Genomic DNA, 27,783 nt, shown 5'->3' with positions numbered 1-27,783 from the left:
AAGTCCTCCACTTCCTGCTTTACCTCCCATCCCCCTCTCGGAGTGCTTGGGAGCTTTTCTGAACATTTTTCTTCATCATCATCATAAACTTCCAGCCCTTCACCCCAAGGCTTAGTTGGAAAGTTACTTTAGCTCCCTGGAGTTAGACTTTCTTTCCTTGCTGGCTGGCCTCGTGAAAACCCTCTTTCCTGGTGGTTAGGAGAGGTTTGGCAACTGCTCTCCCAGTGTGGTGCTCTGCTTTCCCAGTTGGGATCAGCTGTGTCCCCCTGATCTCCCTCCAGTCTTGCTACTTGAGGCTTACGAGCCTGCAGACCACGGTGACTGACTCCACTCCCTTCTGGGTTGGTTTCACGTTTCTCCCTAGCTCTGGGAAAGGAGTAATAGGGGATAGGCTCTGTTTTCTGTGCCCTCCCTGCCTGAATTCCTGGCTGTGACATCACCTGCCTTTTCTCCCATCTCTCTGGCTGTACTGAACTAGTGCTTTTAGCAGGGTGTACAGGCTTTATTTTAGGGATTGCAGGTTTAAGGGCAGTACTTTTGACTGGGCTAGCAATCTTTTTAACCATGACAGGAGCTTCCCTGTCACATACCCCCCTACTTAAGACACTATTAGTCCTTTCCCTTATAGGTTCTTCTATCCAGTATATCTTCAATCCGGGGCATGGGGTACGCATCAAACTCCGATATTGCATTTACTGCTCGGAAGTCTATGCAGAATCGTGTCGTTCCATCTGCCTTGGGCACCAGCACAATGGGGCTGTTTCACGGCTATGCGACTCCTCAATCACCCCCAGGTCCAACATTTCTTGCACTAGTTGCCTCACTTCTACCCGTCTACTCTCGGGCAGCCTGTAGGGTCTTCGGCATACAATCCTTCCTGGGGCTGTAATAATTTCATGCTCTCCCAGCCTAGTATACCCCGGCCTAGAGGACAACACCGAGGAGAACTGCCCCAACATCAATCCCATCTGGCGCTTTTGGGCCTCTGTCAGAGTGTCCCCTATCCTGGGTGGCTCTGCCTGCCCTATCTCGGTCATTTGGGGTCCCAACTCATCTTCCTCTTCATCACCCTGTGTGTATAACACGGTTCTTTCCTTCCATGGCTTCAATAAGTTGACATGGAAGGTTCGCTCTCGCCCCTTATCATCCTTCACCCGGTATTCCACAGCATTTAATCTCTCTACAATTTCTCCGGGATCCCTCCACCGGGCAGCAAACTTATGGAGATCATCCGGAACTAAGACCAGGACCCTCTCTCCCATGGATAAGTCCCTTCTGTGGGTTCTCTGGATAAGTCCCTTCTTTTTGGCCTGACTCTTTTGAAGGCCTTTATGGCTCAACTTTGTTATCTCCCTCAATCTACCCCTCATACCTTGCAAGTATGATAAAACGTTCATATCTTGTTCCTTTTGGGGTTCCCAATTCTCTCTAATGACATCCAGAAGGCCGCGTGGGGGCCTCCCATAAAGAAGCTCAAACGGAGACACCCCTAGTGACCCCTGTATGCTCTCCCGGGCCGCATACAGGCAAAATGGCACCCACAGATCCCAATCTCTAATATCCGAGGCTGCTTCCTTCCTTATCATTCTCTTCAGGGTCTGGTTGAAACGTTCAACTAGACCATTAGCTTGGGGATGGTAAGCTGAAGTGTTCAGATGGCAAATGCCAAAGGCCGCTAGGAAGGCCTCAAACACTCCCAATTGGAAATTGGTACCCCTATCTGTTAATACTTCTCGTGGAAACCCCACCTGGCAGAAGATTTTAATCAATTCCTGTATGAGAATTGGGGCTGAGGTAGACCTAAGGGGAACTCTCCATGGAAACCTCGTCACGTAATATATTACCACTAAAATATATTCATGACCCCTCTGACTTTTATCAAGAGGTCCCACTATATCCACCCCTATTTGAGGTAGGGGCTCTTCAACTCTCGGCAAAGGTAGTAGCGGGGCTTTTGGGGTTTACACCCTGTCAACTTTTGACATGCGGGACAGGTATCACAGAATTCTCTCACTTCCCGGTAAATACCTGGCCAATAAAACCTGGCCAAGATCTGTTCTAAAGTATTGTCCCAGCCCCGATGTCCTGCCAAGGGATGCTCATGTGCTAACTTTAGAATGGTCTGTCTGAAAACCCGGGGCACCACTAGCTGCCTCCAAGGCCTTCCTCCTCCTTTCCTCAGGGTTTCCTTATACAGAAGGCCACCTTCCTTCTTAAATCTTAGGTATAAGGTCGAGAGATTCTGTGCTTGTTCCCATGCATGCTTCAAAACCTCATCTTTTTTTGTTCCTGTGGGAAAGCTGGAAATTTCTCCAGAACTTCCCCAGGAATCCAGGGTCGAAAGGGGATATTCTGCTTGTTCTTTCCAGGGCCTCGTCTAGGAGTGCCCACCGCCCCCTTTTTGGCCAGAACTATTCCCTCTCTCCGATATTGCTCAAACCCTACCCAATCTCTTCCCAAAATCAGGGGTACTGGGGGGTCTGGATACAAGGGCTAGCTTCACCCAGCTTCTTCGGCCCTGGTATTGGATGTTAATTTTCCTTAATGCATATGGTGTTGAAACCTCATGCACACAGTTCAATTTCACCGCCCCTGCGGAGCGTACATATTCAGGACCTGCCTCCCTTACAATATTGGCCCAGGTGGAGAGAGCAATCGGGGACTGGTCAGCCCCCGAATCAACTAAGGCAGGCATCTGTATTCCCTCCGCCTCCACCAATATGGTAGGTTCCAGGGATGACCCTGCCTTGGCGGCTACCATCACCTTCTTTCTCGCTAATGGACGACCTGGGACCCTCTTAGGGCCTGGGAATGCCTGAGGGGTCCCCCTGGCTTCCTCTGCCTCCATATAGCAATCCAAATCCTGACCCACCCGGTCCAAAGATTGGGGCCCCTCCTCATTAATCATACCTTAGCCCCTGGGGGAATAGCCTCCAGCAATTGTTCCCTCATCATTTCTTCTATGATGTCCTGCACTCCCTTTATCTGAGGTTGCAGCCATCTCTCACACAACCTTTTAAGCCTTTGTATCAGGGCCTTAGGGAATTCTTTCGGGGCCATGTATGCCACCCGAAACTGCCCTTGGTAGTGTTCTAGGGCATAGCCCAGGTAATCAAGTAAGGTTTGTTTCAAAGTCTGATAATCTGCAGCCTGCTCTGCACTTAAGGTCTGGTATGCCTCTAAGGCTCTCCCTCCTAGGCAAGGTATCAGTCTAACAGACCACTGGTCCACTGGCCAGTGTGAGGCAACAACTACTCTTTCAAAACCTACAAGGAAGTCTTGAATATCATCCTCAGCAGTTAACTTATTCAGTCTTATAGGCTCCCCGAAAGGAGCGCCTACCGGCCCGACGACTGCTCCAGCACTGCCAGCTACTGGTGGTGTAGGCCGCTGTGCCAAGTTGTTAATGGCCTGTATCTGGGCTCCCTGCTGCTGTAATGATTTGGCATGGTGTGTTTGCTGTGCCTGGTGGTCCGCTTGCCATAAATCCACTTGGGTCTTTAAAATGTCTTGGAACCACTGCTGTAGTTTGTGCATCTCTATCTCCAAACCGACCAAGAACTTGGACGCCTCCATCCTGAAAAATAAACAAGAGAGAAAGGAAACCCAAGTGCGGCTGTTAACTCAGGGCTTATCCCCTCTCTATTTCAGAGCTCTCTGGTCCCCTTACTTTCCAATCCACACCAGCTACCCCCTAAGCACTATTACCTTGGGGACTGATGTGTTTCAGCATTGGGATTTTAGGGCCTCCCCAGCCACTCCACCGATCAGGATCTCTGGAACACTTCTCACACGTCCGAACTCCTTTCCACTCCACAGCAGACTCCTCTCCTGGGCACCTCGATGCTGCTCCTTATTCCTCGCCTGTAACCATGCCCTCCTGGTGCTGCACTTCCTTCCTGCTTGGTATTTGTAATCCACAACAGTTGGTTCACTTAAAATCCAAATAGCCCATTCAGCAAAATCCCTGTTTTCCAGCCTCAAGATTTCTCCAGGAAAAAAAATATTTGTCCCAAAACCCACTAGGGTCAAAAGACTGGGGTATTGCCTGTCCTTGCACACAGTATCTGCTGGCAATACTCCCCTCAAAAATTGCAAACAGTTTTGTTTTTCTTCCAAGTCACCAAAAAAATTTCACCACTTTTTTTTTTTTCCTTTTTGGTGCACTTGCTCCACCAACCTGTGGGCGGCGCCAGATCCCACTCCTGATACCAACTTCCTGTGGCCTGGCCAGGCCCCAGGTGAGTGGGCAGACCCGGTTCAGACCGCAGGTAAGATTTATTTGTGCGCCTTTTATATGGTGGGTGGAAGGAAAACCCGGACACTGGATTTCTTCCAAAACGGCTTACGAGCCTGCAGACCACGGTGGCTGACTCCACCCCCTTCTGGGTTGGTTTCACGTTTCTCCCTAGCTCTGTGCCCTCCCTGCCTGAATTCCTGGCTGTGACATCACCTGCCTTTTCTCCCATCTCTCTGGCTGTACTGAACTAGTGCTTTTAGCAGGGTGTACAGACTTTATTTTAGGGATTACAAGTTTAAGGGCAGTACTTTTGACTGGGCTAGCAGTCTTTTTAACTGTGACAGGAGCTTCCCTGTCACAATATCAAGTGAGTTCTTCTTTGGTACCTCAAAATTACCAATGAGTTTTGAGTATCAGATCACCTTTTTGTTCTAACCAGTCATGCCAAGAAAGGGAGAGTGTTGTCTAGGGCCTCAATTTCCAGATGGATTTAAATGGCCACTTCCTCTGCTTATGTGGGCTGTGGTAAATAGCCACCGATCATATTGAAAGTGCATGCCACTAGAGGGGTTGCCACCTCTTGGGCAGAGACTAGGGCTGTCTCACCTAAGGAGATTTGTAGAGCACCTACATGGTCTAACCTTCATACCTTTACCAGGTTCTTTAGGGTGGATGTAGCATCCAGGAAAGACACTGCTTTTAGGTCCTTTGTATTGAAGGTAATTTCAGTGGGGTCGCCTTAGACACTGGGGACTGCTTTAGTGTGTCCCTAGCGATCAGGACTACTAGACACATTTCACTAGAAAGAAAGATTAGGTTCTTACCTTGGTAATCTTCTTTCTTGTAGATGTGTCTAGTGGTCCTTATGTATGGGCTTTGCCTGCCGTAGAACCAGTCTGGATTTGACAAATTTTCTATCAGAGGAGCTGAGAGGATAAACTAAAGAAGAAATATGATGCCTAGGTAAATTCTCATGACCATACAATCTGAGTTCAGCCTCTGCTTGATAGGTCATGCGAGTAGCTATGAGCTGTATATATATAGTGCTGGGTGCATAAGTTTGAATGTTATAATATTATTTCCTATGTTTGTTACAGAGCAGAACAAAATTGTAGTGTCAGGAACTCTCCCCCCATTTTCCGTTATGTCTTTTATTACAGTGGAGGACTGTACCCGAACAACCCAGGAAGAAGGCCTGGACGATAGAAGAGATGACACCCCTGCAAATTCTGGAGAGACGGAAGCAGAGATAAGGGGTGATTGCACACCAGGAGTAAGAAAGAGACTGCATGGGGACGACCCCCACCCGAAAAGCAGAAAATAACCTCAGGAGTACCGCAGGAGAGAGAAGATTGGTCCTATACCATGGATGTCAACCTACGACTCCCCAAGGAAACCCCGAATAAAGAAAATGGGGATCATCGTTGGAGACTCCATTGTACATCATGTGGACAGCCACACCGCAGGAGGGAGAAAGGATAGAATCGTCACCTGCCTGCCTGGAGCAAGAGTGAAGGATGTGGCCAACAGGATCTCCAGGATTATAGACAGCGCTGGGGGAGAGGACACTGCTGTGCTTATCCACGTGGGAACCAACGATGTGAGCGGATGGAAGTATGACAGGGAAGAGATGAAGGGACAGCTCCGCTCACTCGGAAGAAAACTGAAGAGCGGATGCAAAGAGACAAGGGGAACTGCAAGCAATTGGATGAGACGATGGTGTGAAGAGGAAGGCTTTGACTTCGTGCGCAACTGGATGGCGTTCTGGGGAAAAAGCAAGTACTACAGAAAGTACAGACTGCACCTCAACAAGGAAGAAGCAAGAGTACTGGCAGGCAACATGAAGAGGGCCATCGAGAAGGCTTTAAACTAAAGGACAGGAGAAAGCCGACAGTCGACCACCAGTCGATGGCCCGGGTGACAGGATGCCCCGAAGAAGGAACTACGGACAACTACTCAGATACAGGAGGGGTCGAACACAAAGCAAATGAGGGAGACAACACAGCAGGAGAAAAGGATACTGTGGAAGAACAGTAGTAACTGCTAAGCTTAGAAAGTCCAAGAAGGTAACACAAAGGAAACTCAAAGGTATGTATACGAATGCTAGAAGTTTGGGAAACAAAATGGGAGAGTTAGAAGCAATAGCAAAAAACGACGAACTGGAAATCATTGGCATAATAGAAACATGGTGAAAAGATGAAAACAAATGGGACACAGTACTACAGGGATACAAACTGTACAGAAGATATAGAATGGGGCAGAAAGGTGGTGGTATTGCCCTATATGTTCGGGAAGGAAGAGACTATGGCGGAAGAGAAAGAGAAGCTGGAATCCCTCTGGATCAGGATTCTCAGACACAACAATGCTGACATAAAGATTGGCCTTTACTACCGACCGCCAGGACAGAGGGAGGAGACAGACTTGGAAATGATAGAGGAAATTAAACAAGAATGTAAGACATAATGTCATAATCTTGGGGGATTTCAATTTCCCGGGGATAGACTGGGACCTGGGAACCTCTAACTGTAGCAAGGAGGCAAAATTCCTGGAAGTGCTAGGGGACTGCTTCCTGGAACAGATGGTAGGAAAGCCGATGAGAGGAAATGTCACCTTGGACTTGGTCCTAAATGGCATTACGGAACTGGCAAAGGAAGTAGAAGTTACGGTCCCGCTGGGGATGAGCGATCACAACATGATCAACTTCAAACTTGATGTCGGGAAAGGTACCAAAACCTCAACCATGACTTCAAACTTTAAAAAGGGAAGATAAGACAGCATGAGAGCCATGGTGAAAAAACAGATCAAGAAAAAGATGGGTAAAGTCATAAAGGTGGAACAGACATGGTCCCTACTGAAAAATATTATCACGGAAGCACAAAGCCTCTACATTCCGCAGATGTCCAAAGTAAAGAAAACCAAAGGCAAAAGAGAGCCAGCATGGCTTACCAAAGAGGTGAAGGAAGCCATAAATGAAAAGAAGGACTCCTTTAAGACGTGGAAATGCATGAAAACATCCAACGCTTGGAACAAACATAGAGATGCTCAGAAAAAATGTCACAAAGCGGTGAGGATTGCCAAAAAGGTATACGAGGAGAAAATAGCGCAAGAGGCCAAAAATTTCAAGCCCTTCTTTAGATACGTTAAGAGGAAAAAACCCGCAAGTGAGGTGGTGGGACCGCTGGACGACCTGGGAGGAAAAGGGTGCGTCAAGGATGACAAATAAATTGCAGACTTCCTTCTTTGCGTCTGTCTTTACAAAGGAAGACACCGCAACAACACCTGACACAGTGAAAGTGTTTAAGGGAGTCGTACAGGACAGCCTCACCACAGTAGAAGTGGACTTGGACCAGATTTACCACCAGATCGACAAACTTAAAAGTGATAAATCTCCTGGACCGGACGGAATTCATCCGAGAGTCCTAAAAGAACTGAAATTTGAAATCGGAGAACTATTGCAAAAACTTGCCAACCTGTCAATCAAAACAGAACAGATACCGGATGACTGGAAGATAGCGAACGTCATGCCGATATTTAAAAAAAGGATCGAGAGGAGTGCCAGGCAACTACAGACCTGCGAGTCTCACGTCTGTCCCTGGAAAGATGGTTGAGGCACTGATCAAAGATAGCATAGTCCAGCACCTAGACACACACAGCCTGATGAGAGCCAGTCAACATGGGTTCAGGAAAGGGAAATCTTGTTTGACGAACCTACTTCAATTTTTTGAGACAGTGAACAGACAAATTGATTGTGGAGAATCGGTGGATATTGTATACTTGGACTTTCAGAAAGCGTTCGACAAGGTTCCACATGTAAGACTTCTCAGGAAACTACAAGGCCATGGAATAGAGGGAGATATACTAAGATGGATAGGCAAATGGCTAGAGAACAGAAAACAGAGAGTGGACATAAATGGGAAGTTCTTAGAATGGGAAAAAGTGACTAGCGGTGTAACCCAGGGCTCAGTACTTGGGACCCATCTTATTTAATATTTTCATAAATGACCTAGAAGAAGGAACATCCAGTGAAATCATCAAGTTTGCAATCGATGCAAAGCTATGCCGGGCAATCAGATCACAGAAGGACAGTGAGGAACTCCAGAGCGACTTGAATCAATTGGAGAAGTGGGCAGATAAATGGCAGATGAAGTTTAATGTGGAAAAATGCAAAGTGATGCATTTAGGCAGAAAAAACAAAGAACACAAGTATAGTATGTCAGGTGTAACTCTGGGAAAGACCGAACAGGAAAAGGACTTGGGTGTACTGATAGATAGGACCTTAAAACTGTTGGCGTAATGTGCAGCAGTGGCGAAGAAAGCAAATAGAATGCTAGGCATGATAAAGAAGGGAATTACGAGTAGATCAGAGAAAGTTTTATAATACCGCTTTACAGAGCCATGGTCAGACCGCACCTGGAATACTGCGTCCAGCATTGGTCTCCATACCTAAAGAAGGATATAAAACTGCTAGAGAGGGTGCAGAGACGAGCAACAAAACTAGTGAAAGGTATGGAAAACCTGGACTATGAGGAACGACTTAGGAAACTGGGGTTGTTCTCCCTTGAGAAGAGACGATCTGATCGAGACTTTCCAAAATACTGAAAGAATTCGACAAAATAGAGCAGGGGAGTGTCTGATGTGACACAGACAAGAGGACATAAACTGAAGCTGAGGGGGGACAGGTCCAGGACGAATATCAGGAAGTTCAGCTTCACGCAGCGAGTGGTGGACACCTGGAATGCTCTCCCAGAGGAAGTAATTGCAGAATCCACCGTTCTAGGATTTAAGGGTAAACTAGATGCACATCTCCTTAAGAGTGGCATAGAGTGATATGGGTAAGGGTAAATTAGATGCACATCTCCCTTGAGAAGCATACGGTGATATGGGGACTAAAACTAGGCCAGGGTACACCTGGAGAGGCCTCCGCATGTGCGGATCACCGGACTTGATGGACCCAGGGTCTGATCCGGAGATGGCAATTCTTATGTTCTTATGTTCTTATTTCTTTTGTACAAGCTGAGGGGGCAGAAGCAGCTCCTTGGGAAGGAGGTGGAGTGAAAACATGAGTGACAGTTTTCTGCAAGCAGCTTTCTAGTTTAGATACAAGACCCTAGCATTCAGGACCACTAGACACATCTACAAGAGAAGATTACTGGGATAAGAACCTAATCTTTCTTTATTCATAGATAAGTGTTGAGTAGTCACTTCATTGCTATTGGCAGAGATTGTCGACTGGTCACTCGTGCATATCTGCTCTCTCTTTCTTTCTGGTCTCTTCCAGTCATCACCAGTCACTCTTGTCTCTTTTGGTCACCACCAGTCAATTCAGGTCTCCTGATACGTTGGTCCCTGCAGACCAGCTAGTCACTGGTTAATTCAGGTCTTTTGGTACCTTGGTCTCCACTGATCACCGATCAGTTCAAGTCTCCCAGTATCTTGGTTCCTGCAGACCCACTGGCCAATGGTCAGTTCAGGTCTCTTGGTACCTTGGTCCCCACAGACCCGCTGGTCACCAGTCAATTTGACTCTCCCAGTACCTTGGTCCCCGCAGACTTAGTCACCGGTCAATTTGGGTTTGAGCTTACTGGGGGTTAGGCAGGTGCCAGCATGCATCCCCCCCAAGGGTCAATTTTAGGAGTTCCTATTGCCAGGAACTCTCCCTCAGTTGTTTTTCTTGGCTCCAGGTCTTGTCTGCAAGCTCCTGTTTCTCTCTGAGGTTTCGGTAGGCGATACGCTAGCCTCCAGCGTCCACAACATGGTATGGTTCAACCTCAGGAAAGGCTTCACTAGATCAAATACAGCAACAAAGGTCCTTAACTTTCGGGGCACTGACTTTAAACGCATGGGAGATTTCGTCCATCGGTCGCTACAAAACCAAGCTGAAAACCGATAATATAGAGGCTATGTGGTCAACCCTGAAATATATCCTACATGAAGCAACAAACCGCTATATAAACACAGTAAGCAAACAACGGAGAAAAAATAAACCCCAATGGTTCACTGCGGAAATCTCATACCTCGTTAAAGAAAAGAAAAAAGCTTTTATTTCCTACAAGCAATCAGGAAAACGGGTGGCAAAGGTAGACTATCTGGTCAGGTCCAAAGCTGTCAAAACAGCAGTCAGAGAGGCCAAGCTTCGAATAGAAGAGAATCTAGCAAAGAACATTAAGAAAGGGGATAAATTCTTCTTCAGGTATGTTAGGGACAGAAAACAAACCACAGATGGGATAGCACGCCTTAGGAAAATAGATGGGAATTTTGTAGAATCGGATTCTGATAAAGCTGAGCTACTAAATGAATACTTCTGCTCAGTCTTTACCTGCGAGGCGCCGGGGAACGGTCCACAGCTGCAGGCAAGGCATAGCTCAGAAGACCCGTTTCGGAACTTTGAGTTCACACCCAGCAGCGTCTACTGCGAACTATCAAGACTCCAAGTGAACAAAGCCATGGGCCAGGACAATCTACACCCCAGGGTGCTTAGTGAGTTGTGTGATGTCCTGGCGGAACCGTTATCCATGCTATTCAATCTTTCCCTGAGTACGGGAAGAGTCCCCTTGGACTGGAAAACAGCTAACGTCATTCCACTGCACAAAAAGGGTTCCAAGACGGAGGCTGCGAATTACAGACCGGTGAGTCTCACATCAATAGTGAGTAAACTCATGGAAACACTAATTAAACATAAGAACATAAGAAATGCCTCCGCTGGGTCAGACCCGAGGTCCATCGCGCCCAGCAGTCCGCTCACGCGGCGGCCCAACAGGTTCAGGACCTGTGCAGTAAATTTCTATCTATACCCCTCTATCCCCTTTTCCAGCAGGAATTTGTCCAAACCTTTCTTAAACCCCAGTACTGTACTCTGCCCTATAACTTCCTCTGGAATTGTATTCCAGGTGTCCACCACCCGTTGTGTAAAGAAGAACTTCCTAGCATTAGTTTTGAATTTGCCTCCTTTCAACTTTTCCGAATGCCCTCTTGTTTTTTTATTCTCTGAAAGTTTGAAGAATCTGTCCCTCTCTACTCTCTCTATGCCCTTCATGATCTTGTAAGTCTCTATCATATCCCCTCTTAATCTTCTCTTTTCTAGGGAAAAGAGTCCCAGTTTTTCCAATCTCTCAGCATATGAAAGGCTTTCCATCCCCTTAATCAGTCGTGTTGCTCTCCTCTGAACTCTCTCGAGCAATGCCATATCCTTCTTATGGTACGGTGACCAATACTGGACGCAGTACTCAAGATGCGGGCGCACCATTGCCCGATACAGCGGCAGGATAACTTCTTTCGTTCTGGTTGTAATACCTTTCTTGATTATACCTAGCATTCTATTCGCTCTCTTAGCGGCAGCTGCGCACTGTGCTGTCGGCTTCATTGTCATGTCTACCATCACCCCCAAGTCCCTTTCTTGGGCACTCTCATTCAAAAACTTCCCTCCCATCGCATAATTATACCTCGAGTTTTTGCTTCCCACATGCAATACTTTACACTTCCCAACATTGAATTTCATCTGCCATCTCTCTGCCCATTCCCCTAGTTTGTCCAAGTCTCTTTGCAATTCTTCGCAGTCCTCCTTTGTCCGAGCTCTACTAAATAGTTTGGTGTCGTCCGCAAATTTTATTATCTCACACTTCGTCCCTGTTTCTAGATCATTTATGAATATGTTAAAAAGCAGTGGCCCGAGCACCGAGCCCTGCGGAACACCACTCGTGACCTTTCTCCAGTCTGAGTAGTGGCCCTTCACCCCTACCCTCTGTTTCCTAAACGAGGAGAATCTACGGGATCCCCACCAGCATGGTTTCACAAAGGGTAGGTCCTGCCAATCCAATCTAATTAGCTTCTTTGACTGGGTAACAAGAAAACGATATAGGGGAGTCCCTGGACGTCATGTACTTGGACTTCAGTAAAGCTTTTGACAGCATCCCACACCGCAGGTTGTTGAACAAGATGACATCGATGGGGTTAGGAGAAACATTAACTGCATGGGTCAGGGACAGGCTGAGCGGCAGACTTCAGAGGGTGGTGGTTAACAGCACCCTCTCCAATACGTCGGAGGTGACCAGTGGAGTACCGCAGGGCTCGGTCTTGGGCCCAATCCTTTTCAACATATTCATAAGAGACCTGACTCAGGGGCTTCAAGGTAAAATAACATTATTCGCAGATGACGCCAAACTATGCAACATAGTAGGTAAAAGCCCTTTGCCCGACAGCATGACGCAGGACCTACTCTTATTGGAACATTGGTCCTCGACTTGGCAGCTAGGCTTCAATGCTAAAAAATGCACCTTGGCAGCAGAAATCCGTGCAGAACTTACACTCTAAATGGTGAGACCTTAGCTAGGTCTAAGGCAGAACGGGATTTAGGAGTGATCATTAGTGAAGACATGAAAACGGCCAGTCAAGTGGAGAAAGCTTCATCTAAGGCTAGACAAATGATGGATTGTATCCGTAGAGGTTTCATCAGCCGGAAGCCCGAAGTCATAATACCTTTGCACAGATCCATGGTGAGACCTCATCTGGAGTATTGTGTACAATTCTGGAGGCCGCATTATCAAAAGAATGTGCTGAGAATTGAGTCGGTTCAGCGAATGGCCACCAGGATGGTCTCAGAGCTCAAGAATCTCCCATACGAGAAAAGGCTGAATAAATTGCAACTATACTCACTCGAGGAACGTAGAGAGAGGGGAGATATGAATGAGACGTTTAAATATATCACAGGCCGTATCGAGGTGGAAGATGATATCTTCTTTCTTAATGGACCCTCAGCCACAAGAGGGCATCCACTAAAAATCAGGGGCGGGCAATTTCATGGTGACACCAGGAAGTATTTCTTCACCAAAAGGGTGGTTGATCATTGGAATGAACTTCCACTGCAGGTGATTAGGGCCAGCAGCATGCTAGATTTTAAGAAGAAATGAGATACACATATGGGCTCTCTGGTAGGGTGAAGTTAGGGGGGCGGGTCATTACGGTGGGCAGACTTGATGGGCCGTGACCCTTTTCTGCCGTCATTTTTCTATGTTTCTAAATGACTCAACATGCAAATGAGTTTGCTTCGCTTGGCCTGCTGAGAAGAGCCTATACCCAGCAGGTTTTAACATGCAGCTTTCTCTCCGTGGTGAGTAGGGTGATAGCGACTCTACACCATTACAGTAAGGAACTACACCCAACTACATGCAGTCATACAATTGAAGTAAAGGCTGCTTTGTTTACCTCATTGGAATAACTACAAGACGGCATTGTATCTTCCAAAACAGACAATATTCGTTTATTGTTAGTATAAAAACTTACAGTATTACAGCAGCAGAGACATATCAGAAAAATGTATTGTCAGTTCAGAATATGCAATGGAGAGAAGAACTTGCACCCATATACTTAGCAGGGGGCTAGCAGATCCCCGTAGCATAAGTAAGTGAATCTCTCTGGCTTTACCTAGAATGCACGTGTTTTTTATACAGAGAAATTCTTCCTTTGTTCCAAAAAGTACATCCCTGAATTCTGGTTATGTAATTCCCTATTGGTACATAAAATAATGTATACCTAACTCCTCCTCTCAGTCCACGCCTCTCTCACCTCCACCCCCCCTCCCCAGTAGGGGGAGGGCCTTGCAGAAACAGAGAACTCTTGGTGAACTTTCTCCAGCGCTGAGATCTGTAGATGCTAATTAGTCTGCATCTTCGGGATGGTGTCCTTGTATGCTGAAAGTTGGCTAATGTGACCTTTCAACAATCCAGCTGCTTGGTTCCCATAACTTGGTTCAGAGACAGGGAGCAAATGTTTTGGTACCAAGTTCTCTCATCTCGCTACACCCACATCATCCTGCAGGGATCCTTGCTCATTATAAAAGTTTTATGGCTTTCCAGGGTGCCTGGCATATGAAGTCATACAGCACTGATAACAGTTCAGCAGAATCTTGGAGAAATATCCTCCCAGCAGGGAATGGAGGCAAAAACGTTAGCATTGCAAAGGCTGCAGGTGTTTACAGACAGCAAGGTACAGGCTGGGCCTGGCTATGGGAAAATATAGGTCTTTAGTGTCTAGCATACACAAGTGAAAATATAGGTCTGTAGTGTCCAGCATACACAAGTGAGGCCAGTATGTCCAGTTGAATCATCTGTATGTTCAGGTTATCCATGTCAGTCCCCTCTTGGCGGGCTGAAGTACGGCAAGTCAGAGGCCCGCCATGCAAAAGGTAGCAGAGAGAGGAAGAAACAAAGGCGTGGAGGAGGGGCAGCCCTCCCAACTATCTATCTACACTGAACAACTACATGCCAGAACCAGAGGATGTAGGCACAAAAGGCTAATAGGTGAACAATAAAAACAACGGACAAAAGCAGAGGCACAGAACATAACAGGCATAGATTGCAGAACTGGGAGTCATCGTACACAGCATGAAAATTGGGATGCAGTGTCTCAGCAGGATTCCATAGCATCTCATAGAAAAAGGAAGAATGAACAAAGGAAAAATCACAAGGATAGCATTCAAGACAACGCATTAATCATTGCTAATTAAAGAACAGCAGTAAGAGTCTTTAAAAATATGAGAACCAGACCAGAGGAAGCTATGAAAGCAATAAAGACATACAGGACATATGTTTTTCTGTTCAGGTTGTAGTATAAGAGGCAAGCTATCAAAATATAAATAAAGCATTAAAAGAAACGAATGACATGGCAGTAAATAATAAAAACAAAACAAAAAAATGGACAAGCTTGACAGGTCCATAACCTAGCCTAGGCATCACAGCATAAAAACAATAATGTAACTTAAAAAGAATATACAGAATAAAACAAGCAGTCCTTCACAGAAATAATGTCAAAACTGAAGAAAAGATAAAGTCCAGCAAACCGGCAAAACGGGCATAAACAAAACATGGGAGAGAAAGTGTCCAAGAAAGTAAAAGTTCAGGATGTAGCGTTTCAAGGCACGCAGTCACTATAAACTAGTACGGTGCACACTCGGAAGGAAAGGAGTCTGCACATACAGGGAAGGACACACCATCTTGAAAGAAGTCCAGGTATCATCATCCAGCAGCCGAAATCCAGTGAAGAGAGCCAAAGAAAAGAAAGAGAGAGAACAGGTTGCCTGTACTGAGGGCGGCAACAAGGGACAAAAATAATGCATTTACTGGTCATAAGTACAGTAAGAAAGATACAAGATTCAAGTACACAATATGCAGAAGAAGACATGTTACAAGGTGTAAACTCAGTGGAGTGCACAGAAAAATATCATTAAGTCTATAGAACCTTCTCTAAATAAGATAACCCCTAACGGAGCAGCGCTCAGGCCAGGAAAGGAAAAAATAAAAATAAAAAACAAAAAATATTGCGCAATTGAGATAGGAAAAAACAAAAATGCAAAAAGGGAGAGAAAATCTCCAAAAATGGCCAATGGTATATTTGGTTTCCCCGGGGTACCCCACAAACCAAACAGATAGACAACACAAAGAGTACAGGGCACAAACAAACATAGAAAACACAAAAGGCGTGGAACTTTTCTTCCAGCTGGCAAGGATTCAGAGCTGAACTTAGATCTGCAGAGAAATGCACAGTTATACAAAAACAAACGTCTATCATAGCACGAGGGAAAATGCTTGAGTACCTGATTGTAAAAACCGCTTAGATAACCTTGATAGGCGGTATATAAAATCCTAATAAAACTTGAAACTTGAATCATAATTGTGTGCACATAGGGGCAAAGTAAAGTGCTATATAACACATGGCATAATAATCACATAATCATAAAAGGCATCTAAATGGTTACTGGAACTTCGGAAAGAGAAAACGTAAGAATGTGATCACTCTGATTCGGTGCCCTGCCTATTTCATTCATAATGCAGACAGGGATGCAACTGCTAGGGTGTGCTTCAATCTTGAAAAATAAGCAAAACTTACTAGGAAAAGTAAGATACAGTGTACAATGTTAAATATAGAGGTATTCTGAAGTATGGCAATGTCAATTCAAAGGGAAAAAAGAAACATGTTAAATGTTAAGGGCAAGGTCATTTCAAGGTTACTGAAAGCATAACATTGTCCTCCTTCTCTGGGTTAGAAAAAGGCGCATTGTAACAGGTCCAGAACAGCTCTGTATGTATGACTGCGAAGACAAAGAAGAGACATTTTAACGTGACACCACCCCTGAGGTCACTTAACCATGTTCCCTGCAGGCAGACCAGGAACCCTTGTCTGCCACCTGGGTCCCGCTACACTCTGAGGAGTAGGCACTGCTGCAGACTAGATGTAGCTACTTTAGTCTGCACTACCAAGTTTATTTTAAATGTATTTCAGTTTCCAATTGTATTTAGAATCTGATTGATAATAACACTTTATACAAACGTGCATGGGAAGAAAGAATTCATAAAGAACACCAGGATAAAGACACAATACGGGAAAGCAAGGGAGACTGTTAGCACAAAAGAATTATTCTCAATCCATCCGGTATCAATGTTATCAATCCCATGTTTAGCAAATATTTCAAATTTCAGAAAAATATGGATACTTAACCTCTATCATTGTTAGTCTTGTACTTTAAATCCCCCAACACTGGGATACAAAGGCAGGGATGTACCCAACACAAACCCCACATGTCTGACAAATGGTCGCTTTTTGTTTGTTTGTTTTTTCTTTTTTTATTACCAGCAGACACACTTTTACAACTGCGAGAACACGTAAACTATCTGGCTCAACTCTCTTTAAATTACTAGTTCCTTCGAGCTTGACAAAATTATATGTCTAAAATCACAGTCCTTATTCTCGTTCATCAGTGCGAAACTCACATTCTTAATTCTGGCTAGAGCCACATGCATTTAACCCTGTTTAGCAACTTACACTATCCTGTCTGCAACTTTCGGCAACAATCATGCTGTCTTGCTTTACCAACCTTTCCCAGGTTTCCAACCTAAATGCTTTTTCCATCTCCCCGGGTAATTTCTCAACATCACCAATTTCTCATTCTCTGTGTCTTGTCTGGTGTCCCCAGAGATTTTGTTTTATCAATTTGACAAGTATGGCAAAAAGTTGATTAAATTCCAAATACTAAGCCTCTGACAACAATAAAAATAAGGGTGAAGAAAACAATAAAGAATTACAAAATTACAAAAAACCTCTACAAACCCAGAATTAAACATATAAGAAACAAGGAAAGAAAAAAGGACTTCAAGGAGGAAAGGAAAGAGAACATAGATGGAAGAAAAGCAATAGGGCAAAGGGAAAATGTTTGGGTGTTTGTTTTGTTGCTTTGAATTTATCTAAATGGTGCTAAACCATAAGATTAGAAGAGTGAATCCAGTCCAAGCATGACTGTGTAAAAGCCTGAACCAATTCAGAACTAATGAGAATACTTTATTTTATTTATCATAGGCAAAATACATTGCAATCCCTAAAGCCAAACACTAGTGTTTGTTGTTCCTGTCAAATCAAATTCTAATCTAAATAAAAATACACATTACGGTGTACAAATTTCATATAACCAACGCAGAAAGGTTTGCCATCAGAAACTGATGCTAGTAAAAGTCACACACCCACAGCGGTATAAACGAATTATAATGTCTCCTAAAGTCAAAAGATATCCTAAAACTAGTAAGTCAGAAATAGTTTATGTAGATCAGAAAACTAGTTCTTGGCTCCCACAACCACAGGTCTAGCTAGCTAAGTGTTTTGTTTTATTAGTATTCAAACTCAGTTAACATTGAATCTCCATAATTACCCAAATAAAGATTGCATTGTATTATATCATCTTCTGCAAGCCTGCCATAACTGGCAGGGTTGAGATGTTACATCTCATGATGAAAAGCAGGACTATGTACGCTATGTATTACCCCCTCTTGTAAGAAGAAAAAGAGGAACAGTCAACAACAACATAAAAGAAAGAAAACACTATCCTTATTATCTCTAGACCCATTCTGTTTAAAATAATGTATACCACTGTTTTCAATTCTTTTTCCAACGTAATAGAACAATTGTCCACTGTGAGGGGTTAGCTTGTTTGGTTTTCCCCTCTTACTGAAAGCAAGATAAAGGCACCGATTTACAGTGTAACTGTAAATCCATAAAAAACAGAATTTAAAATACTATGTCATTTATAGACATGGGAAATTATATCATAGTTATAGTTACCTGCGTAAAACTATCCAGTGGCACCTCGGTTCAAGCATAAATTAAATACTAAGGCATAAGTAAACTTTTTCCTCTTTTCCCCACTCTTGCTCGCAGGCTCTAGCGTAAAGCGGGAAACAAGAGAAGATTCCTATGGATTTATGACATTTCACATACGGTCACACATACAAAAACATTTAGCCCTGTTGCACTCAGTAAAGCGTCTTATTACAAAGATCTCCATGTCCTTAGTTGAAATGGGCCGACAAACTCTCTAAAACCCATAAATCAAGTTGCAAGTTAAGTAAAAGACTTTTTAAACCGCTTAATCAGGTTTCTAAGCAGTGTACAATATAAGGGTAACGGGCAGCTTAACAATTTTTTCCTAACTCCTATTGCTCCACAATTTTCCAAGGTATACAAACTACGTTTGCTTTTCAGTACAGGAAGCCTCTAATGATCTGTGAAGTCAACTGGCACACTGGGAGTGAGCCTTCTAAGCTCTAAACCGGGAAAAGTAATCCGTCTCTTTGGCAAAATCTAATCTTTGTTGTTGTTTTTTTTTTAATTATATATTAACATACATATACACAACAGAACGTTACCTAATGCTGTAGCTTCATAACGCTGGCTAAGCAAATATAGAGATATACAGGCAGCAAACAAAAACAGATTAGAGAATGTACATTTGCAGTCGGCTGGCCACACCTTCCATAAAATGTACCTTCACTGTATGGGACAATCTTTACTGTACAGGACACTCCTGAGCTACAATTTTAGCCTCCATGCCGCCTCCCATCTCTGTTTAAGGCATCATCTTAAATTATTCTTTTTCCTAACTTAAAAACTTTAAGGGGTCTCATGGGCAGCACCTCTTTGCAATGCCCTTTGTTTTTCAACAGGAAAACATTTCTAGCTTCCTTAGTTCTGCATGCAATTCTCCTACGAATGGCAAAATTTGACATAGCCAATTGTTTTAGTTTTAGTTTGTTTTTTTTTACTTCCACACTAAACTTTTCTCTTAATACTGAACACACTGTCATTATCACTGCAGGATCTTCTCTAAGGGCTTTTCCAGAGGATTGCTGTCTGGGGAGGTCTCTCACTTCTGCTTTACCCATTATTCTATCTCTTTGAGCTACCCGTATTCAACAGAAATCTTTTGCTTTGTCCGTCTCTGTCCATGCCCTTCACAGGACAATGGAAACGCAAATAAGGACTCTCGCTCACTTCGTGCCACTGGCATGTCTCATACACACAGAATTGCAGGGTGCACAGAAAAAACTTAATCCAGATCTTGACTCAACCCTATTCTTTCCCCTAATATATATATATATATATATATATATATATATATATATATATATATATATATATATATATATATATACACACAGTATATATACAAATGTACAATGTCAACTGTCTTTTCCTATCACTAGCCTGACGTCTAATATATAAAAATTAAAATAAAAGGTTGTACTTACAATTTGTACAGTATTAATTCCGTACGGTCTCTGTGTGACTAGAAATATATTTTGTGGAGTTTTGGAGTCCAATTACGGCACAAAAAGTGGACCACGATGTGGCCCCCAGTCCCTGCCACAACTGGCCCCCCCAAAACTCCCCCTCACACAGGAGCACCATCCGCCCAGCACCAAGGCGAAATATTTACGCCCCCTGAACGTGTTTCTCTTTGGAGTTCACCGGAACACCTTAAAAAATAAAATCTGTTAATCACGCAAGCGCGTGAAACCCAAGCTTGATCATGTCGGGCAGTCACCACTGAAGTAAAGGCTGCTTTGTTTACCTCATTGGAATAACTACAAGACGGCATTGTATCTTCCAAAACAGACAATATTCGTTTATTGTTAGTATAAAAACTTACAGTATTACAGCAGCAGAGACATATCAGAAAAATGTATTGTCAGTTCAGAATATGTAATGGAGAGAAGAACTTGCACCCATATGCTTAGCAGGGAGCTAGCAGATCCCCGTAGCATAAGTAAGTGAATCTCTCTGGCTTTACCTAGAATGCACGTGTTTTTATACAGAGAAATTCTTCCTTTGTTCCAAAAAGTACATCCCTGAATTCTGGTTATGTAATTCCCTATTGGTACATAAAATAATGTATACCTAACTCCTCCTCTCAGTCCACGCCTCTCTCACCTCCACCCCCCCTCCCCAGTAGGGGGGGGCTTGCAGAAACAGAGAACTCTTGGTGAACTTTCTTTCTCCAGCGCTGAGATCTGTAGATGCTAATTAGTCTGTGCATCTTCGGGATGGTGTCCTTTTATGCTGAAAGTTGGCAAAGGTGACCTTTCAACAATCCAGTTGCTTGGTTCCCATAACTTGGTTCAGAGACAGGGAGCAAATGTTTTGGTATCAAGTTCTCTCATCTCGCTACACCCACATCGTCCTGCAGGGATCCTTGCTCATTATAAAAGTTTTATGGCTTTCCAGGGTGCCTGGCAAATGAAGTCATACAGCACTGATAACAGTTCAGCAGAACCTTGGAGAAATATCCTCCCAGCAGGGAATGGAGACAAAAACGTTAGCATTGCAAAGGCTGCAGGTGTTTACAGACAGCAAGGTACAGGCTGGGCCTGGCTATGGGAAAATATAGGTCTGTAGTGTCCAGCATACACAAGTGAAAATATAGGTCTGTAGTGTCCAGCATACACAAGTGAGGCCAGTATGTCCAGTTGAATCATCTGTATGTCCAGGTTATCCATGTCACAATCTCTAAAACAAAATAAAAAAAAAGCTGTGATCTATATTGAACTGTATCCATAGTCTGCTGTTGAGTCAGGCATGGGACAGTAGCATGGAACACTGCTACTGTTTGGGTTTTTGCCAGATACTTGTGACTTGGATTGGCCTTCGCAAAGACGGGATACTGGGCTAGATGGACCATTAGTTTGACCCAGTAAGGCTATTCTTATGTTAACCTGATTGCCCACATCAGTCTTTGGGTGCAGATGAATAGAATGTGAAAAAATGAGTCTTAAGGTCTTGAAGCAAGGGAATGACTGGTTCTTATAAAATCAGGGAGGGAATTCCAGAGGTACAGTGTGAGAAAATAAAAAGCAGATGCCCATATTCTATAAACAGCGCCATAAGGGCTCCTTTTACAAAGCCTTTGTAGTGGTTTCTACTGTGGGCTGGTGAGGTAAATGCTCAAATGCTCATAGGAATTCTATGAGCGTCGAAGCATTTACTTTGCTGGCCCATGGTAGAAACCTCTACTGCAGCTTTGTAAAAGCCAGCATAAAGTAGGTGACCTACTTGTGCCTAACTTAATGACAAAAAATAATTTAAAAATCTGTAGGTGCCTTTATCACGTCGACAGAGGTGCCTTAGAACGCCTAAGGTCAAAGGCACGGTCAACATCAGAAACGACCTTAGGTGTTCTTAGGTGTCTCCATAGGTGTTATTCACATCAAACATAGGCGTTGGAAATGAAGGCCTTCAAAACCCTGGCCTACATTTCAGGTGCCTATGTTTGAGGTAGCTGCAATTCTACAAATGGTGCTGTTGGGTGACTGACCTGCGATCATCTGCCATTTTTTAGGCAACTGCCGATATTGGCGCCATTTGTAGAATCCAGCCCAGAATGTCTAGTTGATTCCAAGTGAGCCTGTAGAGGGTTAGGGAGTATCAATATGTTTGAATCTAGAAATGGAGGGTACATGCAGGGGTATAAGGTACTGAGATGAAGAAAGATAAGTGAGGACACCAGTTTAAAAAGCTCTATAAATAAGAGTGAGAATCTTAAACTTGATTCTGAAAGGCACAAATGAAGATTTGTTTCTCTGATGTCATTGCAGTGACAACAGTGCTCTCTGACTTCAACCCAGTCTGGCTGGTGGGAAGAGCTGCAGATTCATTTGTGATTGATGCTGTTATTCGATATCCAATGGAAGTTATTTCATATCCTTTGGCTGATATATTAGCTTATTGCTCTCCCTAGAACTTGAAAGCATTCTTCTACTACCTCTAGAAAAAGTGATATATGTAGAGTGGAATTGCTATTATTACAAATACTCCTAAAGCTGAAGAAGAAATATGTAGCTGGAAACCTAGCTTTTGTAGTATATACTGTGGAGAGAAAGGGATATAGAGGTGTTCCAAATGGGGCTATGTATAAAAGTCATAAACAATGTGATGTAAGCTCCTAACCCTAACCCTCTTAGATACACAAAGTACCATACATAAAGTCTCTTTATGTAGTAGAAACATCAAACATAATAATAACATAGGAAATATGGCAGGTGGGACCAGGAAGGTGACTAGAGTTGTACCTACTGCTCTCTGTAGGATGGGGAAAGGAAAAGAGCATGGGACTTGATATACTGCCTTTCTGTGATTACCTAGGGCAATGGAGGGCTAGGTGACTTGCCCAGAGTCACAAGGAGCTGCACTAACCACTAGGCTACTCCTCCACTTAGGTAACTCCTCTATGGCTTTTTTGAAATATGAAAATCATTCCCATTCTTTTTCTATATAAAGATTCTCTGTATTGTAAGCCATTTTGAATTTTGTCATGGTTTTTTGTCCCTCTCATGTCCATTGGGTGGGCATTCCAGTCATCTTCCACCCTTTTTGTGAAAAAGTATTTCTCCAAGGACAGGCAAGACATCATACATTCACATATAGATAATGTCATCCAATGAAGCCTAAGACAACAACTTCCCAGCTTCTTTCTAGAAGTATTTGGAATAGCACATCTTCTCACCCTCCATTGCTGCACGGGACCAAGCAGTCTTCATCCGTGGGGCAGTGAAGACATATTCTTCCATTTTTGTTGTAGCCGGAGGGAGGGAGGACCGACTAGTGACATGTCTCCCTGGGGCAAGAACGAAGGACGTCATCAACAGAATTGAAAGGATCCTGGAAGGGGCCGAGACAGAGGAGACAGCTGTAGTAATCCATGTTGGAACCAATGACATCAGCAGGAGGGACTACAACAGGACTGCACTAACTGATCAGTTCAGGATCCTGGGGAGGAAACTGAAACTGAGGGCATGCAAGATAGCCTTCTCGGAGATCCTGCTAGTACCGAGAGCAGACACACGGAGGCAGAGTGAACTACAAGCAATAAACGGATGGCTCAGGAGATGGTGCGAGGAGGAGGGTTTCCTTTTTGTTCGGAACTGGACAACTTTCTTGGGAAAGAATAAACTCTACAGGAGAGACGGACTGCACCTGAGCACGACTGGGACAAGGATGCTGGCACGCAACGTCCAGACCATCATAGACTTGGCTTTAAACTAAGGAAGGGGGGAAAGCCGACAGTCAATCTGACACATCGGACAAATGTATCAAAACAGAATACTGAGCAAGGACATTGTACAAGAAGGCATGGACATTGTAAAAGAGGGCATGGGACTGAGTGGGAACTTTTGGAAAAAGGACCTAAGGATGCAATGCAGAGGACCAGGGCCAAGGACATTGAACAAGGGCACTGTAAAAGTGGGTTCAGGACTGAGTTGGAATTTTTTGAAAAAGGACCTAAGGATAGATCGCAGGAGTCTAGGGCACAAATGTCTTTGGTAAGAAGGACTAAAAGAGAACAACGGATCCCAGAGGGACAATCAAAAATGGGGAAACAGGCTGAGGAGGAAACAGATACACCACAGGAGAAGGATGACCGAGACGAAGCTAGGGGACTAGCAACTTACGAGGGGGACGCCAGGAGTGCCAAACCACGAGGAAAACCAGCAAGAAAGGCAAACAACCGGGACTTACATTGCTTGTACACTAACATGGGAGAGCTGGAAGTATTAGCCTGCAAAAAGGGCCTAGACATAATCGGAGTCACAGAAACGTGGTGGACTGATGACAATAAATGGGATGTGGCCTTACCAGGGTTCAAACTCTACAGGAGAGATAGGTCACACAAAAAGGGTGGAGGAATAGCGCTATATATAAAAGATTCCATACCTACAACCAGGATGGAAACAACAGTAAGGGCGGACGACTTGGAATCATTATGGGTTAAACTACCAGGAGGAGCAGGAACAGGCATAAAATTGGGTCTGTACTATCGCCCACCTGGACAATCGGAAGAAATCGACCAGGACCTGGAGGCCTATCTGAGGCAGTTATGCAAAAGCGGAAGCGTGGTGGTGATGGGGGACTTTAACTACCCGGGAATAGACTGGAGCATCGGGCACTCAAACTGTACGAGGAAGACCAAATTCATGGAAGTCACGAGGGACTGTTTCATGGAACAGCTGGTCATGGAACCAACACGGGGAGATGCCACTCTTGACCTAATCTTCAACGGACTAGGGGGACCCGCTAAGGAGGTGGCGGTACTAGCCCCATTAGGAAACAGCGATCACAACACGATCCAGTACAGGTTAGAAATTGGACCAACAAAGGTGAAAAGAACCACAACGACAGCACTCAACTTCAAAAAAGGGAATTATGATGCCATGAGGAAAATGGTGGGAAAGAAACTCATCGATACCGCAAGGAAGATAGAGCCCGTAGAAAAGGCCTGGACCCTATTCAAGGGCACGGTGCACGAAGCACAGAACCTGTGCGTTCCCAAGTTCAGGAAAGGGTGCAAGAAAAATAGAACAAAAAACCCAGTGTGGATAACAAATGCAGTGAAAAAGGCAATAAGCGATAAGAAGGCATCATTCAAGCAATGGAAAAAGGACCAGGCAGAAGACAACCAAAAGGAGCATAAAAGACACCAAAAGGAGTGTCACCGAGTGGTTAGGAAAGCAAAAAGAGAATATGAAGAAAGACTGGCAGGGGAAGCAACAAACTTCAAATCATTCTTCAAGTATGTCAAGGGGAAGCAACCAGCTAGGGAGGAAGTAGGACCCTTGGATGATGGAGACAGAAAGGGAGTGGTAAAAGGGGAAAAGGAGATAGCGGACAGGTTAAATAAGTTCTTCACGTCAGTTTTCACAATGGCAGACACAACCAACATTCCAGAACCCGAGGAGATCGGAAAAGGAGATCAGGATGAAAATCTGTTCCAACTAGAGATGAGCAAGATGGATGTCCTCAGGCAGATAGACAGGCTAAAGTGCGACAAATCGCCAGGTCCGGACGGCATTCACCCAAGGGTACTCAAGGAACTAAGGAACGAAATAGCTGAACCACTTCGACAAATATGCAACCTATCCCTAAAAACTGGAGAGATCCCAGAGGACTGGAAAATAGCAAATGTCACGCCCATCTTCAAGAAAGGCTCAAGGGGTGACCCAGGAAACTACAGGCCGGTGAGCTTGACCTCGGACCCGGGAAAGGTGATGGAAGCGCTGATTAAAGACAGCATTTGGGAACACATCGAAAAAAATGGGCAGCTAAGATCGAGCCAACATATCTTCTGCAAGGGCAGGTCATGCCTCACAAACTACTTATACTTCTTTGAGGGGGTGAACAGCCAGGTGGATAGAGGGGAATCCATAGACATCATTTACCTTGACTTCCAAAAAGCCTTGGACAAGGTACCACACGAAAGACTGCTAAGGAAGCTATGGAACCACGGGGTGCAAGGGGAGGTCCACCGATGGATCAAAAACTGGCTGGCTGACAGGAAACAGAGGGTTGGAGTAAAGGGCCATTACTCAGATTGGCAAAGGGTCACGAGCAGAGTTCCACAGGGGTCGGTGCTGGGACCGCTCCTGTTCAATATATTTATTAACGACCTGGAGACGGGAACAAAATGTGAGGTTATCAAATTTGCGGATGACACTAAACTATACAGCAGAGTCATAACCATGGAGGACTGCGAGGACCTCCAAAAAGATCTGACAACGCTGGAAGAGTGGGCCAAAAAGTGGCAAATGAGCTTCAACATAGGGAAATGCAAGGTCATGCATATTGGGAAAAAGAACCCGATGTTCACTTACAAGATGGGGGGGGATCACCGCTAGGGGTGAGCAACCTTGAAAGAGACCTGGGAGTGATGGTAGACACAACATTGAAGGCGTCGGCGCAGTGCGCCACAGCCTCAAGGAAAGCGAACAAAATGTTGGGTATCATTAAGAAAGGTATCACGACCAGGATGAAGGAAGTCATCCTGCCACTGTATCGTGCAATGGTGCGCCCGCACCTGGAGTACTGTGTCCAGTACTGGTCGCCATACCTCAAGAAGGACATGGCGGTACTTGAGAGAGTCCAGAGAAGAGCAACTAAGCTAATAAAGGGTATGGGGGCCCTCTCATATACTGACAGACTGAAAAAGCTGGGGCTTTTCTCCCTAGAAAAGCGACGACTCAGGGGAGACATGATAGAAACCTTCAAGATCATGAAGGGCATAGAAAAAGTGGACAGGGACAGATTTTTCAAACTAAGGGGAACCACAAGTACAAGGGGGCACTCGGAGAAATTAAAAGGGGAAAGGTTTAGAACAAACGCCAGGAAGTTCTTTTTCACCCAGAGGTGGTGGATACATGGAACGCGCTGCCGGAGGATGTGATAGGCAGAAGTACGCTACAGGGCTTCAAAGAAGGTCTGGACAGGTACCTAGAGGACAAAGGGATTGAGGGGTACAGATAGGAGTAGAGGTAAGGTTATAGGGACAGGATTAGAGGTAAATTATAAAATTAGTCAGAGACCACTGTTCAGGCAGTGGGTCTGATGGGCCGCCGTGGGAGCGGACCGCTGGGCAGGATGGATCTCTGGTCTGCCCCAGCAGAAGCAACTTCTTATGTTCTTGTATCTCTTATATTGTTGCTCAGATAGCCTTTTCCTTTGTTTTGTAAGTGCAGCCCAGGACCAGTATTTTTTTCTAACCCCTCCCTTATTATTTGACTTAGATTTATAGACACTTTTAATTTTTATCTAATTCTGCAGCTGTCAACCACACAAAATGGTGACACAAAAATGTCAACTTCCTCTGAGCAACAGCCACTGTTGATATCTATTGTTTCTGATCATATTGGTACCTTCAATTCACATTTGAATATACTAAAATTTGGACTCCTGAAGAAGGCATCTTTTAAGTGCCAAAACACTTGCCCTGTTGAGTCAGTATTGTTTCAGAATTTGATTAAAATCCCAATGGAAACATCTTTATTTGTCTGTCTTCGATATTGTAGAGTTTGGACATTTCCTGGTGTGGCAGAACCAGGTCTCTTACAGACATTCATAATTTGTGCTTGTCATGTTTATGGCTCATGTATAATCTTTCTTTTTGCAAACTCAGTTGCCAGGTGTTGAAAAGAACCATTAAGAGTTGTAAGGAGAAGAACAGCACAGATATATTTTGGCACTCACAAGTCTGGCCGATTGGCATTGGGGTTCTTGATCCCTATGACCCCTGGAACTGCATTGGTTACTGGGATGAATCACAGTAACACTATAAATGATGGCAGAAAAAGACCCTCATAGTCCATCCAGTCTGCCCAACAAGGTGACCACAGCCTCTCCCACCACTCTATGTAGGCCCAGATCACCCATGTTTAAATGCTGACTGTGAAGTCCCCACAATGCCA

General features: G+C 44.5%; 1 protein-coding gene across 4 annotated transcripts in view; it reads left to right on the top strand.

Annotated features, from left to right (window-relative positions):
- The window catches only part of TMEM231 (transmembrane protein 231), a 177,810-nt gene that overhangs the window by 130,832 nt on the left and 19,195 nt on the right, over window positions 1-27,783 (top strand). For all 4 annotated transcript variants that reach the window (XM_033941480.1, XM_033941481.1, XM_033941477.1 and 1 more), the window contains one exon: window positions 22,147-22,249. In XM_033941480.1, coding sequence (XP_033797371.1) covers window positions 22,147-22,249 — 103 coding nt within the window. The remainder of the gene's footprint in view (window positions 1-22,146; window positions 22,250-27,783) is intronic.

Source organism: Geotrypetes seraphini, chromosome 4, assembly GCF_902459505.1.
Source record: "Geotrypetes seraphini chromosome 4, aGeoSer1.1, whole genome shotgun sequence".
Classification (NCBI taxonomy): Eukaryota; Metazoa; Chordata; class Amphibia; order Gymnophiona; family Dermophiidae; genus Geotrypetes; species Geotrypetes seraphini.
This window is presented reverse-complemented; position numbering and strand designations above follow the sequence as displayed.